This window comes from Petromyzon marinus, unplaced genomic scaffold, assembly GCF_048934315.1.
Source record: "Petromyzon marinus isolate PM22_M1 ecotype Great Lakes invasive population unplaced genomic scaffold, UKy_Petmar_22M1.pri1.0 PM_G_Scaffold_39, whole genome shotgun sequence".
NCBI lineage: Eukaryota > Metazoa > Chordata > Hyperoartia > Petromyzontiformes > Petromyzontidae > Petromyzon > Petromyzon marinus.
The window spans coordinates 1,307,228-1,324,027 of NW_027422972.1; the positions used below are offsets into that span (position 1 = coordinate 1,307,228).

General features: G+C 47.2%; 1 protein-coding gene across 1 annotated transcript; it reads left to right on the forward strand.

Annotated features, from left to right (window-relative positions):
• Positions 1-4,138: 4,138 nt before the first annotated feature.
• Positions 4,139-16,027, forward strand: LOC142916502 (baculoviral IAP repeat-containing protein 3-like). Its single transcript, XM_076061633.1, has 5 exons — positions 4,139-4,681; positions 6,142-6,295; positions 8,193-8,292; positions 12,500-12,551; positions 13,240-16,027. Exons 1-5 carry the CDS (start codon positions 4,355-4,357, stop codon positions 13,375-13,377), a joined length of 771 nt encoding a protein of 256 aa, XP_075917748.1. The 5' UTR covers positions 4,139-4,354; the 3' UTR covers positions 13,378-16,027.
• Positions 16,028-16,800: the final 773 nt, after the last annotated feature.

Sequence of the window (16,800 nt, forward strand, 5' to 3'; positions counted from 1 at the left end):
GGGTCTCTGTGTGAGTCTATGTGTCTCTGTGTGAGTCTATGGGTCTCTGTGTGAGTCTATGTGTCTCTGTGTGAGTCTATGGGTCTCTGTGTGAGTCTATGGGTCTCTGTGTGAGTCTATGGGTCTCCGTGTGAGTCTATGGGTCTCTGTGTGAGTCTGTGGATCTCTGTGCGAGTCTGTGGGTCTCTGTGTGAGTCTGTGGGTCTCTGCGTGAGTCTGTGGGTCTCTGTGTGAGTCTATGGGTCTCTGTGTGAGTCTATGGGTCTCTGTGTGAGTCTATGGGTCTCTGTGTGAGTCTGTGGGTCTCTGTGTGAGTCTGTCGGTCTCTGTGTGAGTCTGTGGCACTCTGTGTGAGTCTATGGGTCTCTGTGTGAGTCTATGGGTCTCTGTGTGAGTCTGTGGGTCTCTGTGTGAGTCTATGGGTCTCTGTGTGAGTCTGTGGGTCTCTGTGTGAGTCTATGGGTCTCTGTGTTAGTCTATGGGTCTCTGTGTGAGTCTATGGGTCTATGTGTGAGTCTATGTGTCTCTGTGTGAGTCTATGGGTCTCTGTGTGAGTCTATGGGTCTCTGTGTGAGTTTATGGGTCTCTGTGTTAGTCTATGGGTCTCTGTGTGAGTCTGTGGATCTCTGTGCGAGTCTGTGGGTCTCTGTGTGAGTCTGTGGGTCTCTGTGTGAGTCTGTCGGTCTCTGTGTGAGTCTGTGGCACTCTGTGTGAGTCTATGGGTCTCTGTGTGAGTCTATGGGTCTCTGTGTGAGTCTGTGGGTCTCTGTGTGAGTCTATGGGTCTCTGTGTGAGTCTGTGGGTCTCTGTGTGAGTCTATGGGTCTCTGTGTTAGTCTATGGGTCTCTGTGTGAGTCTATGGGTCTATGTGTGAGTCTATGTGTCTCTGTGTGAGTCTATGGGTCTCTGTGTGAGTCTATGGGTCTCTGTGTGAGTTTATGGGTCTCTGTGTTAGTCTATGGGTCTCTGTGTGAGTCTGTGGATCTCTGTGCGAGTCTGTGGGTCTCTGTGTGAGTCTGTGGGTCTCTGTGTGATTCTATGGGTCTCTGTGTGAGTCTGTGGGTTTCTGTGTGAGTCTATGGGTCTCTGTGTGAGTCTATGTGTCTCTGTGTGAGTCTATGGGTCTCTGTGTGAGTCTATGGGTCTCTGTGTGAGTCTATGGGTCTCTGTGTGAGTCTATGGGTCTCCGTGTGAGTCTATGGGTCTCTGTGTGAGTCTGTGGATCTCTGTGTGAGTCTGTGGGTCTCTGTGTGAGTCTGTGAGTCTCTGCGTGAGTCTGTGGGTCTCTGTGTGAGTCTATGGGGCTCTGTGTGAGTCTGTGGGTCTCTGTGTAAGTCTTTGGGTCTCTGTGTGAGTTTAGGGGTCTCTGTGTGAGTCTGTGGGTCTCTGTGTGAGTCTATGGGTCTCTGTGTGAGTCTATGTGTCTCTGTGTGAGTCTATGGGTCTCTGTGTGAGTCTATGTGTCTCTGTGTGAGTCTATGGGTCTCTGTGTGAGTCTATGGGTCTCTGTGTGAGTCTATGGGTCTCTGTGTGAGTCTGTGGGTCTCTGTGTGAGTCTGTGGGTCTCTGTGTGAGTCTATGGGTCTCTGTGTGAGTCTATGGGTCTCTGTGTGAGTCTATGGGTCTATGTGTGAGTCTATGGGTCTCTGTGTGAGTCTATGCATCTCTGTGTGAGTCTATGTGTCTCTGTGTGAGTCTGTGGGTCTCTGTGTGAGTCTGTCGGTCTCTGTGTGAGTCTGTGGGTCTCTGTGTGAGTCTATGGTTCTCTGTGTGAGTCTATGGGTCTCTGTGTGAGTCTGTGGGTCTCTGTGTGAGTCTATGGGTCTCTGTGTGAGTCTATGGGTCTCTGTGTGAGTCTATGGGTCTCTGTGTGAGTCTGTGGATCTCTGTGCGAGTCTGTGGGTCTCTGTGTGAGTCTGTGGGTCTCTGCGTGAGTCTGTGGGTCTCTGTGTGCGTCTATGGGTCTCTGTGTGAGTCTGTGGGTCTCTGTGTAAGTCTATGGGTCTCTGTGTGAGTTTAGGGGTCTCTGTGTGAGTCTGTGGGTCTCTGTGTGAGTCTATGGGTCTCTGTGTGAGTCTATGTGTCTCTGTGTGAGTCTATGGGTCTCTGTGTGAGTCTATGTGTCTCTGTGTGAGTCTATGGGTCTCTGTGTGAGTCTATGGGTCTCTGTGTGAGTCTATGGGTCTCTGTGTGAGTTTATGGGTCTCTGTGTTAGTCTATGGGTCTATGTGTGAGTCTATGGTCTCTGTGTGAGTCTGTGGGTCTCTGTGTGAGTCTATGGCTCTATGTGTGAGTCTATGGGTCTCTGTGTGAGTCTATGGGTCTCTGAGTGAGTCTATGGGCCTCTGTGTGAGTGTGTGGGTCTCTGTGTGAGTCTATGGGTCTCTGAGTGAATCTATGGGTCTCTGTGTGAGTATATGGGTCTCTGTGTGAGTCTGTGGGTCTCTGTGTAAGTCTATGGGTCTCTGTGTGAGTCTATGGGTCTCTGTGTGAGTTCATGGGTCTCTGTGTGAGTCTATGGGTCTATGTGTGAGTATATGGGTCTCTGTGTGAGTCTGTGGGTCTCTGTGTAAGTCTATGGGTCTCTGTGTGAGTCCATGGGTCTCTGTGTGAGTTTATGGGTCTCTGTGTGAGTCTATGGGTCTATGTGTGTGTCTGTGGATCTCTGTGCGAGTCTGTGGGTCTCTGTGTGAGTCTGTGGGTCTCTGAGTGAGTCTATGGGTCTCTGTGTGAGTCTATGTGTCTCTGTGTGAGTCTATGTGTCTGTGTCGTACCGCGCTCCTCGGGACGGAGGAGGGGGGGGAGAGAAACAGCCACGAGGCGCTGTTATACTCCACGTTACAAACCACAACGTTAACCGTGCTGTGAGAGGTGTTAAGAGGCGGTGCCAGCAAAAGAGCTGCGGTCTGAGGTCACCGTAAAAATACAATTAGTTTAGAACCGACGTGATTTTACCTAAAGAACCAAGAAGATTAATCCCTGCAGTCACGACAGCTTTAAATCGAAATCTATCGTGTAGTGTTGAGTCTATGGTGTAGTGTTGAGTCTATGGTGCAGTGTTGAGTCTATGGTGTAGTGTTGAGTCTATGGGCAGTGTTGAGTCTATGGTGCAGTGTTGAGTCTATGGGCAGTGTTGAGTCTATGGTGCAGTGTTGAGTCTATGGGCAGTGTTGAGTCTATGGTGCAGTGTTGAGTCTATGGCACAGTGCTGAGTCTATGATGCAGTGTTGAATGTATGGTGCAGTGCTGAGTCTATGGGCAGTGTTGAGTCTATGGTGCAGTGTTGAGTCTATGGGCAGTTTTGAGTCTATGGGCAGTGTTGAGTCTTTGGGTAGTGTTGAGTCTATCGGGCAGTGTTGAGTCTATGGTGCAGTGCTGAGTCCATGGTACAGTGTTGAGTCTATGGGTAGTGTTGAGTCTATGGGCACTGTTGAGTCTATGGGCAGTGTTGAGTCTATGGTTAGTGTTGAGTCTTTGGGTAGTGTTGAGTCTATGGTGCAGTGCTGAGTCTATGGGTAGTGTTGGTTTTTCTCACACCAGATAACTCTCGAAACTCCGTTTGGTACAGGACCATCCAGACTGTGTGTGCCCCCTTTTATTGCTGTGCATGAGTTTGTCAGAAGTGACAGACTGAACTGTTTAATTCTTAACACGTAGGCTTTTGGCGACCAATGTTCTGTTTACGTGACAACCCTTACCAGTTGGCCGTGTCGGGTGGTGGCGGGTTTAACATTAATATATTTACGCAATCTAACCCACAAAAAGCCTTTGTGTATGGATGAATTGTTTAAACCAAACATTTCAAGTCACTTAAATATTTTATTTTGATTTAAAGCTTTCGTGACTGCAGTAATTCATATTCTTAGCTCTTTCGGCAAAGTCACGTTGAAGGGAAACAATAAAATAATAAAATATATATACAAAACAATAAAAATTATCACGACGTTTCGACCATAACATAACGACCGTTTGTGTTATGGTCGAAACGTCGTGAGAATTTTTATTGTTTTATATGTATTTTATTATTTTATTGTTTGCCTTCAACGTGACTTTACCGAAAGAGCTAAGAATATCACTAAAAGATGTCCGTTTTTAATGACGCTTGCCGCCCGAACATTTTTGTTCCCGCATTCAGGAGCCGTCGAGGGTGACAACAGGGGTCGTGCCATTTCCCATCGCCGGTTTTTAAACTACCCGTTGAGCTACGAGCCCCGGGATCTCTTCGACGCCTTGAAAGGAGGAGAAGGCCTCGACGTTTCTTGAGCGATCTTTAACAAGAGACCCCCGGGCGGACTCGTCCCTCGCAAAAGCATTCTTTTCACCCCAAATTGCCCCGTATTTTTCCGCCGGGTCGATGCCGAACGTCGTAGACTTTCGGGCCTCCCGCAGGGCGTCGGCGGCGGCGAGACGCTCTGCCCCCCCGATGCCCCGCTTCGACCGGATCCCGCGACCGTCGGCCTCGAAGATGCTGAGAGAATCGGCCAGGCTGCTGTCGTTCTCCAAGGGGTGGCCCCGGTCGTCCCCCGTGCGGCCCGCGGACTTGGCGCGGGCCGGACTCTACCGCATGGGCTTCAGCGACCTGGTGGCCTGCTTCCGCTGCGGCGGGATGATGCATCGCTGGGAGGAGGGGGACGACCCCGCTCGGGAGCACGCCAGGCACTTCCCCGCCTGCGCTCGCGCGGTGGGTGACGCCAGCGACGGCGCCGGTGACGTCCTGACGCTTGTTTTGGGGGGGCGAGGCCGGGTCTTTCCTAAAACTAGTGCGGGGTGCCGCTGAGAATTTGCAACGATTGGCACGAAGAGATGTGCCTCGGGGTTCTGGGTACCGATTGGAGATAATTCTAGGCGTGTTTAGACGACGATGGCGAACGAGCGGAGACCCTTTGGCTCGTTGAATCCATTGACGCGCATTCGCGGTCAGATTCGTGTTATATTAAAAAACGATAGTCCAAAAACAAGTGTGAACATTTCTTTGTAAGCACCCTGTGCTAACACAGTTATTCTTGACCTGGCGAGGGCCCTACTCAGCGCTGCGATGATGTAGCTATTTGTTTCAGATGCCGACCCTCTCCGTCACGCAAAGCAGCGACGTTGCTCAGCGAAGCGGGCTCAGCATCGTTGCGTGGACATTTATATTTGCCGAATACCCTCGCACGTGGTGACCACGGGGGGAACAGAGAGAGAGAGACACGGAAACTCCAAATAGGCAGAAGCAGGTGTCAGGGTCGGGTTTCGAGCCCATGACCTCCTGCATACCAGGCGAGGTCGTTGACATCTCCTGGCTACCGCTGCGCCCTTGTAGATGAGTCTCAGTTCTTCAATGCTTTGTGCCTATAACCATGTTCAATGATGAGACTTTCCCGCTCCCCGCGCTGAAGAGTCGGCTCGCTCATTTGACAGCAGAGCCACGGCAACAAAATCAATTAAACTCTGCCCACCGTTGTAAAGACGTTGCAGCTGCCGTGCCGTAGAGGCGGTCACGTGGATTTCGGATTAACCGAGGCAACGTATTTGTTCGGTTTAAGCGCCGCGTGACTTGTAATAAAAACGTCCAAGAATTAACCAATGTTGTATAAACTGTTTTTAGATTATTTGGACTTCAGGGGAATATCCACGAGTTCTTAATCTCTGTCAAAATCGCAGGTGTGCGGTTCATCTGCAAATCGAATAAACCGCGCACGGATCATCCAGAGTCTACTGTAATTCAAATCAAGATTCTACTGTAATGTTATCTTCTCTATAAATTCCCCCACCTGTTGTATATGCCGGGTCTTGAAAATTTTAATAAAAATGATAAAAATGAAATAAAATTTGGAAAAATGCGTAATTATCCGAAATAATGTTAATTGATGTAATTATGCGCATAGGTTATGCTAGTTATGGAGATGTAATCGTATTAAGTCATGTAAATGACTTAACCTTTTTAGGTCAGTCTAAAAAGGTTTTGTTTCGAAGATGTCGTTTAAAAAAAAACGATTCCAATGCCCTCACGGCTTCCTGGGGAGCCGTTCCAAAGGGCGGGGACAATTCGATGAGCTCACTGCATCACCGTCGTCGCCATTGACGCTGTCGTCACAGTCGTCATCGTCGTCACCATTGTCGTCGTTGCGTTTGTTTCTGGGTGGTGCCTTTTCCCCGCAGGCCCCGTTGCCGCAGGCCACTCAGGATGGCCCCGACTCCGCACTGTGTCCAGAGATGCGTTCGTTCGGGGCGCGAATCAGATCTTTCGCGAGCTGGCCGTACACCGCCAATGTGTCCCCGCATGAGCTGGCCTACGCAGGCTTCTACTATTCCGGTACGGTTTGTGCTGCTGCTGCCGCTGCTGCTGCTGCTACGTAGAAGTGGGTGGAGGCCTTCCCCGGTGCTGTAGTCGTCCCCGTTTTGTGGGGGGAGGGGCGGCTCTTTGGGGGGCAAGCGCCACGGTGGCTCGGAGATGTTGACTACCTCGCCTGGAAGGCAGGAGGTGGTGGGTTCCATCCTGACGCCTGATGCGTATTTGGAATTTTCGTGCCTCCCCGTGGTCGCGTGGATTTTTTCTGCCGGTCCTCCGGTTTTTTTCCTCGCACATTTAGAAACACGCGTTTAGAGAATTTGGCTGCGTTTAAATTATCATGCGATAAGCCACTTCGTTGAGCTATCGTTTGTGAATGCCAGGTGGTCGCCTCTGAAAAAGAGCTGAATAGCAACTCAATGGTCCTAACACCTAGTATCATAAAATAGTTTCAATGTTGGTTAATAGTTTTGGTCAAACACCTGAGGGAGGTCAGAATCAGAATATTTATCTATACTGGAGGAATCCATTGAGCTGTGAAGCTCTTTTTCGCATGATGTCCAGTCGGGGCATGGGGGGTAAGAACGTCACGGCAACGAACAGTTTACAAAAACACGATAGGAGTGCGAAGTCCTGTCGGTTCCAAGCGTGTTGTAGAGTGCGTACACGAAACACGGGGAAGGCCTTTACAAGTTGTATAATCTCATGCAGATGTAGATGACGCTGGTTCTTCACGTTCTGTAGATGTAGATGACACTGGTTCTTCACGTTCTGTAGATGTAGATGCCGCTGGTTCTTCACGTTCTGTAGATGTAGATGCCACTGGTTCGTCACGTTCTGTAGATGTAGATGCCACTGGTTCTTCACGTTCTGTAGATGTAGATGCCGCTGGTTCTTCACGTTCTGTAGATGTAGATGACGCTGGTTCTTCACGTTCTGTAGATGTAGATGCCACTGGTTCTTCACGTTCTGTAGATGTAGATGCCGCTGGTTCTTCACGTTCTGTAGATGTAGATGCCGTTGGTTCTTCACGTTCTGTAGCTGTAGATGCCGCTGGTTCTTCACGTTCTGTAGATGTAGATGCCACTGGTTCTTCACGTTCTGTAGATGTAGATGACGCTGGTTTTTCACGTTCTGTAGATGTAGATGCCACTGGTTCTTCACGTTCTGTAGATGTAGATGACGCTGGTTCTTCACGTTCTGTAGATGTAGATGCCACTGGTTTTTCGTATTCTGTAGATGTAGATACAACTGGTTCTTCACGTTCTGTAGATGTAGATGCCGCTGGTTCTTCACGTTCTGTAGATGTAGATGCCGCTGGTTCTTCACGTTCTGTAGCTGTAGATGCCGCTGGTTCTTCACGTTCTGTAGATATAGATGCCACTGGTTCTTCACGTTCTGTAGATGTAGATGACGCTGGTTATTCACGTTCTGTAGATGTAGATGCCACTGGATTTTCGTATTCTGCAGATGTAGATGCAACTGGTTCTTCACGTTCTGTAGATGTAGATGACGCTGGTTCTTCACGTTCTGTAGATGTAGATGACGCTGGTTCTTCATGTTCTGCAGATGTTGATGCCACTGGTTCTTCATGTTCTGTAGCTGTAAATGCCACTGGTTCTTCACGTTCTGTAGCTGTAAATGCCACTGGTTCTTCACGTTCTGCAGATGTTGATGCCACTGGTTCTTCACATTCTGTAGATGTAAATGCCACTGGTTCTTCACGTTCTGTAGATGTAAATGCCACTGGTTCTTCACGTTCTGCAGATGTTGATGCCACCACCTCCATCTATTGTGAGGCGGTTGAACTTACGACTCTCGGTCCGAACGGGCAACTGGATGGGTTTGTTTATCTCTGAAAAGTTGACAGTGTCGATATGTAGGGGAGAGGTCCCTGTAACGTGTTTTCTATTTTGAGTAGGTCACGGAGATCTTGTGAGGTGCTTCAGCTGCGACGGTCATCTACAAGAGTGGGCGCTGGGAGACAGCGCTTGGCATGAGCACGCAAAGTGGTTTCCCAGGTGAGGCGTTTGGCACCTGCTGCTCCCGTGAAATGTATATATATACAGTGAGGGAAAAAAGTATTTGATCCCCTGCTGATTTTGTACGTTTGCCCACTGACAAAGAAATGATCAGTCTATAATTTTAATGGTAGGTTTATTTGAAAAGTGAGAGACAGAATAACAACAACAAAATCCAGAAAAACGCATGTCAAAAATGTTATAAATTGATTTGCATTTTAATGAGGGAAAAAAGTATTTGACCCCCTCTCAATCAGAAAGATTTCTGGCTCCCAGGTTTCTTTTATGCAGGTAACAAGCTGAGATTAGGAGCTGAGATTAGGAGTACACTCTTTAAGAGTGTGCTCCTAATCTCAGCTCGTTACCTGTATAAAAGACACCTGTCCACAGAAGCAATCAATCAATCAATCAAATTCCAAACTCTCCACCATGGCCAAGACCAAAGAGCTCTCCAAGGATGTCAGGGACAAGATTGTAGACCTACACAAGGCTGGAATGGGCTACAAGACCATTGCCAAGCAGCTTGGTCAGAAGGTGACAACAGTTTGTGCGATTATTCGCAAATGGAAAAAACACAAAAGAACTGTCAATCTCCCTCGGCATGGGGCTCCATGCAAGATCTCACCTCGTGGAGTTGCAATGATCATGAGAACGGTGAGGAATCAGCCCAGAACTACACGGGAGGATCTTGTCAATGATCTCAAGGCAGAGGGACCATAGTCACCAAGAAAACAATTGGTAACACACTACCTCAGGGGTCGGGAACCTATGGCTCGCGAGCCAGATGTGGCTCTTTTGATGATTGCATATGGCTCGCAGATAAAACAAAATATTCTCACTTGTTTTAATCCATCCATCAATTTTTCACTGCGCATGTCCTGTTCATGGCTGCAGGAGCAATTGTCCATTATTTTAATTGGATGATACTGGCCTACGTATGCATGTGAGCAGTCATTCTCACATCTTAAAAACATCAAGTCCAACCTACGATCACGTTTAACGGATGAAAGCCTCAACGCTTGCATGAAGCTTAACCTCACCAAGTACCAACCCGACTACAAAGACATCAGCAAATCCATGCAGCACCAGAAGTCGCATTAATGGTGAGTGTTATAACAACATTATTTAAAAGAATAAATTCAGAGGCTTATTATACTGACATTTAGTTGAATTCACTTTTAAAATATATTATATGGCTCTCACTGAAATAAATTTCCAAATTTTTTGCTTTCATGGCTCTCTTAGTCAAAAAGGTTCCCGACCCCTGCACTACCTCGTGAAGGACTGAAATCCTGCAGTGCCCGCAAGGTCCCCCTGCTCAAGAAAGCACATATACATGCCCGTCTGAAGTTTGCCAATGAACATCTGAATGATTCAGAGGACAACTGGGTGAAAGTGTTGTGGTCAGATGAGACCAAAATGGAGCTCTTTGGCATCAACTCAACATGCCATGTTTGGAGGAGGAGGAATGCTGCCTATGACCCCAAGAACACCATCCCCACCGTTAAACATGGAGGTGGAAACATTATGCTTTGGGGGTGTTTTTCTGCTAAGGGGACAGGACAACTTCACCGCATCAAAGGGACGATGGACGGGGCCATGTACCATCAAATCTTGGGTGAGAACCTCCTTCCCTCAGCCAGGGCATTGAAAATGGGTTGTGGATGGGTATTCCAGCATGACAATGACCCAAAACACACGGCCAAGGCAACAAAGGAGTGGCTCAAGAAGAAGCACATTAAGGACCTGGAGTGGCCTAGCCAGTCTCCAGACCTTAATCCCATAGAAAATCTGTGGAGGGAGCTGAAGGTTCGAGTTGCCAAACGTCAGCCTCGAAACCTTAATGACTTGGAGAAGATCTGCAAAGAGGAGTGGGACAAAATCCCTCCTGAGATGTGTGCAAACCTGGTGGCCAACTACAAGAAACGTCTGACCTCTGTGATTGCCAACAAGGGTTTTTGCCACCAAGTACTAAGTCATGTTTTGCAGAGGGGTCAAATACTTATTTCCCTCATTAAAATGCAAATCAATTTATAACATTTTTGACATACGTTTTTCTGGATTTTTTGTTGTTATTCTGTCTCTCACTGTTCAAATAAACCTACCATTAAAATTATAGACTGATCATTTCTTTGTCAGTGGGCAAACGTACAAAATCAGCAGGGGATCAAATACTTTTTTCCCTCACTGTAAATATTCACTAATTATGTGTTCCCCAACACATCCATCGCATTATATAATAATGATGTGTTCCCCGATACATCCAACGCATTATAAGATAATAACAAAATCATAATAAACGCGATAAAATAATAAATATAATGTGTTCCCCAATACAACCATCTCACTATAAGATCATAATATAAATAATAATAATAATGATGGTGATGTGCTCCCCAATACATCCACCACATTATACCCAGCCGGCATAACGTAATGACCCCCCCCTCTTCCCGCGTCGTTTGCTGAACAGCTGCGCGTTTGTTGGACGACAGAAGGGGGAAGCTTTCGTCCGCGGGTCGATGCGGCCGCCGGTAACAAAACATTTTCTCGCCAACTTTTGGTTTCGCAGGAAAATCGAGTTTAACGCCGGCGTGCGAACACGCCGCACGTACGATTTTTTGTTTCGTTTTTTAACGTTGACCTTGGTCAACTCCGGTCGTTGAACAGACGAGACTATCCTCGTCTCTTGATGGAGTTTATCAGGGGTCTTGAACACAAATAGACTCAAACTTAAACTTCGCAGGCAGCTTGAAATGTTGTTCATCATTCAGGGGTAAAAATACAAAAATAATGTGGTTTTATTACCAATATGCTCATTGTAAATATAGTAGTGTGTATAGTATAGTAGTGTATAGTGTAGTGTATAGTGTAGTGTAGTGTATAGTGTAGTGTATAGTAGTGTAGTGTATAGTGTAGTGTATAGTGTAGTGTATAGTAGTGTAGTGTATAGTGTAGTGTATAGTGTAGTGTATAGTAGTGTAGTGTATAGTGTAGTGTATAGTGTAGTGTATAGTAGTGTATAGTAGTGTAGTGTATAGTGTAGTGTATAGTAGTGTATAGTGTAGTGTATAGTAGTGTATAGTGTAGTGTATAGTAGTGTAGTGTATAGTGTAGTGTATAGTATAGTAATGTATAGTGTAGTAGTGTATAGTAGTGTAGTGTATAGTGTAGTGTATAGTATAGTAATGTATAGTGTAGTAGTGTATAGTAGTGTAGTGTATAGTATAGTAGTATAGTATAGTAGTGTATAGTATAGTGTATAATATAGTAGTGTATAGTGTAGTGTATAGTAGTGTAGTGTATAGTATAGTAGTATATAGTGTATAGTGTAGTAGTGTATAGTATAGTAGTGTATAGTGTAGTGTATAGTAGTGTATGTATAGTAGTGTATAGTAGTGTAGTAGTGTATAGTAGTGTAGTGTATAGTATAGTAGTGTATAGTATAGTATTGTATAGTAGTGTATAGTGTAGTAGTGTATAGTAGTGTAGTAGTGTATAGTAGTGTATAGTGTAGTAGTGTATAGTAGTGTAGTAGTGTATAGTAGTGTATAGTATAGTAGTGTATAGTAGTGTATAATAGTGTATAGTAGTGTATAGTAGTGTATAGTGTAGTAGTGTATAGTAGTGTATAGTAGTGTATAATAGTGTATAGTAGTGTATAGTAGTGTAGTAGTGTATAGTAGTGTAGTAGTGTATAGTGTATAATAGTGTATAGTAGTGTATAGTGTATAATACTAGTACAGCTCACACCGGTGTGTTGGAGAGCCAAGCCACAACATTTAGAATCTGAGTATGACGTTTCACCAGTAATTACAACAACAACGAGCTTCATCAGGCGACGGCCAGATTAAATGTACTCTATAACTATATATAACTATGGGGATAATCGGTGTTTTTGGCATAGAGATCCACGGAATTTTTTTAATTTTATCTTTTTGGATGCTGCGCGATTTTGAGCCGTCTGCAGCTGCCCTGCCCCCCGTCGTTAGCGGCGACAATCGAGAGCCGGCTCTTGTCGTTCCGTTTGGTTTGCCGACACGCCGATTGCAAATCGAGCGCAGAGTAACGGTGCAAAAAGTCGCGATCGTTTTTAACGCGAGCGGTCGTCGCTTGCGTAACTTATCCATTTTTGTCGGTTCTTCTGCGTGACACCGGCGATGATTCTTACACGCGACGATGTTCATCTTTATTTGTCGGTTTAAAGGCTCCGCTACCGGGTCAGACGCCGCAGAGTACAACCGCGGAGATTGAGCACGGTAAGACGGCGGATCCCTGCGCACTGTATCAGACCCTCACCTGATACAGGTGAGGGTCTGATACAGGTGAGAGTCTGATACAGGTGAGGGTCTGATACAGGTGAGGGTCTGATACAGGTGAGAGACTGATACAGGTGAGAGTCTGATACAGGTGAGGGTCTGATACAGGTGAGGGTCTGATACAGGTGAGAGTCTGATACAGGTGAGAGTCTGATACAGGTGAGGGTCTGATACAGGTGAGGGTCTGATACAGGTGAGAGTCTGATACAGGTGAGAGTCTGATACAGATGAGAGTCTGATACAGGTGAAAGTCTGAGCCAGGTGAGAGTCTGATACAGGTGAGAGTCACGACCTCATGTATACCAGACGAGGTGGTCAACATCTCGCCAACTTTGCGCCCCATATGTAAGCAGTCTGGTGATGATCGACCATCACTTTTTGAAACCGCTGAAAGTGTGTGCGGGTGTGTCTCTGTGTGTGCGTCTGTGTGTGTGTGCGCTTGCGTCTGTGCGTGCGCGCGTGTGTCTCTGTGTGTCTCTGTGCGTCTCTGTGTGTCTCTGTGCGTCTCTGTGTGTCTCTGTGTGTCTCTGTGCGTCTCTGTGTGTCTCTGTGTGTCTCTGTGTGTCTGTGTGTCTCTGTGTGTCTCCGCGTGTGTCTCCGCGTGCGTCTGCGCGCGCTTCGTCCACAGCAGCGCCATCGACTGAGGAGCTTCTGGACAAGCTGGAAGAGCGGCTGTCCTGCAAGGTGTGCATGGAGCGCGAGGTGTCCACGATGTTCGTGCCGTGCGGACACGTGGCCACGTGCGGCCACTGCGCCCTCTCCCTGAGCCGGTGTCCTGTGTGCCGCGTCGCCGTGCAGACGTCGCTCCGGGCCTTCATGGTTTAGGCGGACGGCCGGGCGAAGGAGGAGGAGAGAGAAACGACCGCCGGGGATCCCGACCGCCCGTGGCTTCGACCGTTGGGGCGAGTTCGTTGATTCACCCATCCCCTCTCCCGTACCGAGGCATAAGCCGGTCGCTGGCGAGCGTTCGGCGTTCGTTTTTTCCGCACAGGGAGGCACGGGGAGGGCAATTTCACTTGGCCACCGGCCTCCACCCATAGAGCAGCCTTTTTTTTGGGGGGTTTCCGGAATGTAAAAGGGTTCATTGATAATTATCAGTGTGGTGGTTTTGAAGGCGTACGATGTCAGACTTGGAAAGTGAAGGAAGTAAAGTTTTAAGACTGTTCTGTAATCTTTACTTTAACCGGATGGTACGCATAGGTTACACACGTTAACAGTTTCTACATTTGGGAGCTATTACATTTAGAACTCTGTGGAGCGCTTATTGCAACGGGTGGAAGGGTCAAAGATTGCGGTGATTTTAAGGCGTACTTACATGTGTGAGTTATTACATTTATAACTCTGTGGGACAATGCAATGGGTGGCATGGGAAAGCGTTAATAAGAGTGCGTTGATTTTAACGTGTGCAATGTCAGACTTGGGAAGTGACGAAGTGAATGTACATGCACATATACACGTGTAAGCTGTTACACGTGTAACAGCTTACACGTGTATATGTGTAAGCTGTTACACATGTAAAGCTGTTACACGTGTAACTCTGTGGATCGCTTATTGCAATGGGCGGAAGGGTTAAAGAGTTGCGGTGATTGTAAGGCGTTTGGTGCTAGACTTGAAGTGAAGAAGTTACGTTCTGTAAATCTTTACTGGAACTGGAATGTTACGCAGAGTTCACGTGCGTAAACATTTTTACGTTTGTGAGTTATTACATTAATAAGTAATATTTTAAAATACTTTTTTTTTTTAAACACTCTTTAATGAAATGTACCCTACTGGTAACGGAATAACTCCACGACTCCAGGAAGTGGCCCCGAGGCTTGGCCACGACGTAAGGGGACCGTGGAGATTTACAGCCAACGACGTCAGTTGAGCGTGGACAATTACACCCAAGACGAAACATAACGTGTTAAAAAAAGATTGTTGGAAAATATATTTTTTACGCTAGAATACAGTGTTGTCATCATTATGACATAAGTATACCACATTGGTAAGTGGGTTAAGATTGAGTTACTATATTTGATGATACTACAACAACAACAGACAGAGTGAGTTCATACACAGCGTGTGCAATAATAGCCCCATGGAGCACTTATTGCAATGGTGATGTCATCAAAAATTTAATTGTCGCGTTCCACGGTGGCCGCTCTTTGTCGGTGGTGGGGAGCGGTGGGGGGTTGGTGGAGCGGTCAGCGCTACCAACGCCGGTGATCAGCCGAGTTCCATTCCCGCTCACGGCCAACGCCACAGTGATTGCGATCATCTGAACAACCGGTCCTGGGCCTCCCCTAGGTCGACTTGGCCTCGAATGAGTGCCCGCTGCGATATGTAAAGACATCGCCACTGGGGAGACAAAGGCGGCTGTGCGTGGTGTTGACCACCCCACCCCCCCCCCACCCTCGTGTGCCACAGTGCCGGTAGCCTTCATAGCTGCTGCTAATCGCTAACAGCACTTGCCCCAACAGTCTGTTAAGGCTACACGGGGAGGGATCTTCATAGCTGCTGCTAATTGCTAACAGCACTTGCCCCAACAGTCTGTTAAGGCTACACGGGGGGGATCATCATAGCTGCTGCTACTCGCTAACAGCACTTGCCCCAACAGTCTGTTAAGGCTACACGGCGGTGGCTGGGGGATCTTTGGGGCTGTGTGTGGACGGCTTTGTGTGTTCCTCGCCGCTTTTGTTTCTAAGAAGTGCCAGGTTATTTTTCCATCGGTCGCGTGAGAGATAATTTTCGGGGACTCGTTAACCCGCTGCTGGATTAGGGCCCCTCGGCGCGCCTCGTCCCACGGGGGTTTGTGTTGGACTCGGCACTTGGCGAAGAGAACGCCGGAGCAGTTCCCCCCGCGGGAGATTGGTCGCGGGCAAATTTAGAATCGCTGCTCGGAAATGTTGAAAAGGTCGAATCCGTCCTCGGCTGCGACGCTCGCTCGTTCATTCAGCTCCAGCAGCAGCGTCCGCCTGCACCGAGTTTCTGGCTTTGCCGCTCTTAACCCAGAGTTTTTAAGCGGCTGCTGCGTTGAACATCGTCGCGCGTAGTGTAAACTAAATATATATACACACAGCTTCCTGAGAATGTGTTAAGTTGGGGAAACGTGATTATTTTGCGCGTTTAAAACACGGACGTTGTAAAACATCCTTCAAGGTTTTGATTTAAAGCTTTCGTGACTGCAGGGATTCATATTCTTGGTTCTTTCGGTAAAGTCACCACCACGTAGAAGGGAAACAATAAAATAAATAAAATATAAAACAATAAAATTCTCACAACGTTTCGACTGCAACACGAGCAATCATCATCAGGTGTGAAAACCACATAGCACCACGGAGAGCGATTTGGCAGTTGTTCAGACCGCATTCCATTCTCTTCCTCTCCCCCCTCCTCTTTTCCGAACATAGATGGACTCGTCCATTTGAACAACTGCCAAATCGCTCTCCCTGGTGCTAACGTTAAAAAAAACTCCACTTTTTAAAAAATTTCTTGCTGTGGTTTTCACACCTGATGATGATTGCTTCTTGTGTCGTAGTCGAAACGTCGTGAGAATTTTTATTGTTTTATATTTTTATTATTTTATTGTTTCCCTTCTACGTAGTGACTTTACCGAAAGAACCAAGAACATTCTTCAAGGTTCTTTCGGTCAAGTGACGTAGGGACAAAATAAAATAAATCACGACGTTTCTGTCGCAACACAAGCGACCCCCCCATCAGTTGAACTGTACCTGTTCCGCCTGATGACGGTCGCTTGTGTCGCGATGGAAACGTGGTGATGTATTTTATACACCTACCACGTGATGACTTTGAGAGCGTGGATCCCTGCAGTTGCCACGAAAGCTTCAAGTGAAGATTCTCAAGGCTGCTTTCAATGTTGCGTTCAGTCAATGAAACGTCCGCACATTCGAGTCGAGTGCCCATTAATGGGCCACGCAAGGCCCAACGCGTAGGGCCGAGGCTTCGCTCTGTGGCTCGTTTGATCGTCTCGTTATTAAATCATTTTTGATGTCACCAGAGGACTTGGGAGTCTTGTTGTGTTTAGACTGCAGGAGCGGTGGGAGGGGTTTTAAGAGCTATTAAATTGTCTCTCTCTGTCTCTGTGTGAGTCTCTCTCTGTGTGTGTCTGTCTGTCTATGTTGTGTGTCACTCTCTGTTTGTCTCTGTGTGAGTCTCTCTCTCTGCTTGTGTGTCTGTCTCTGTGTCTATG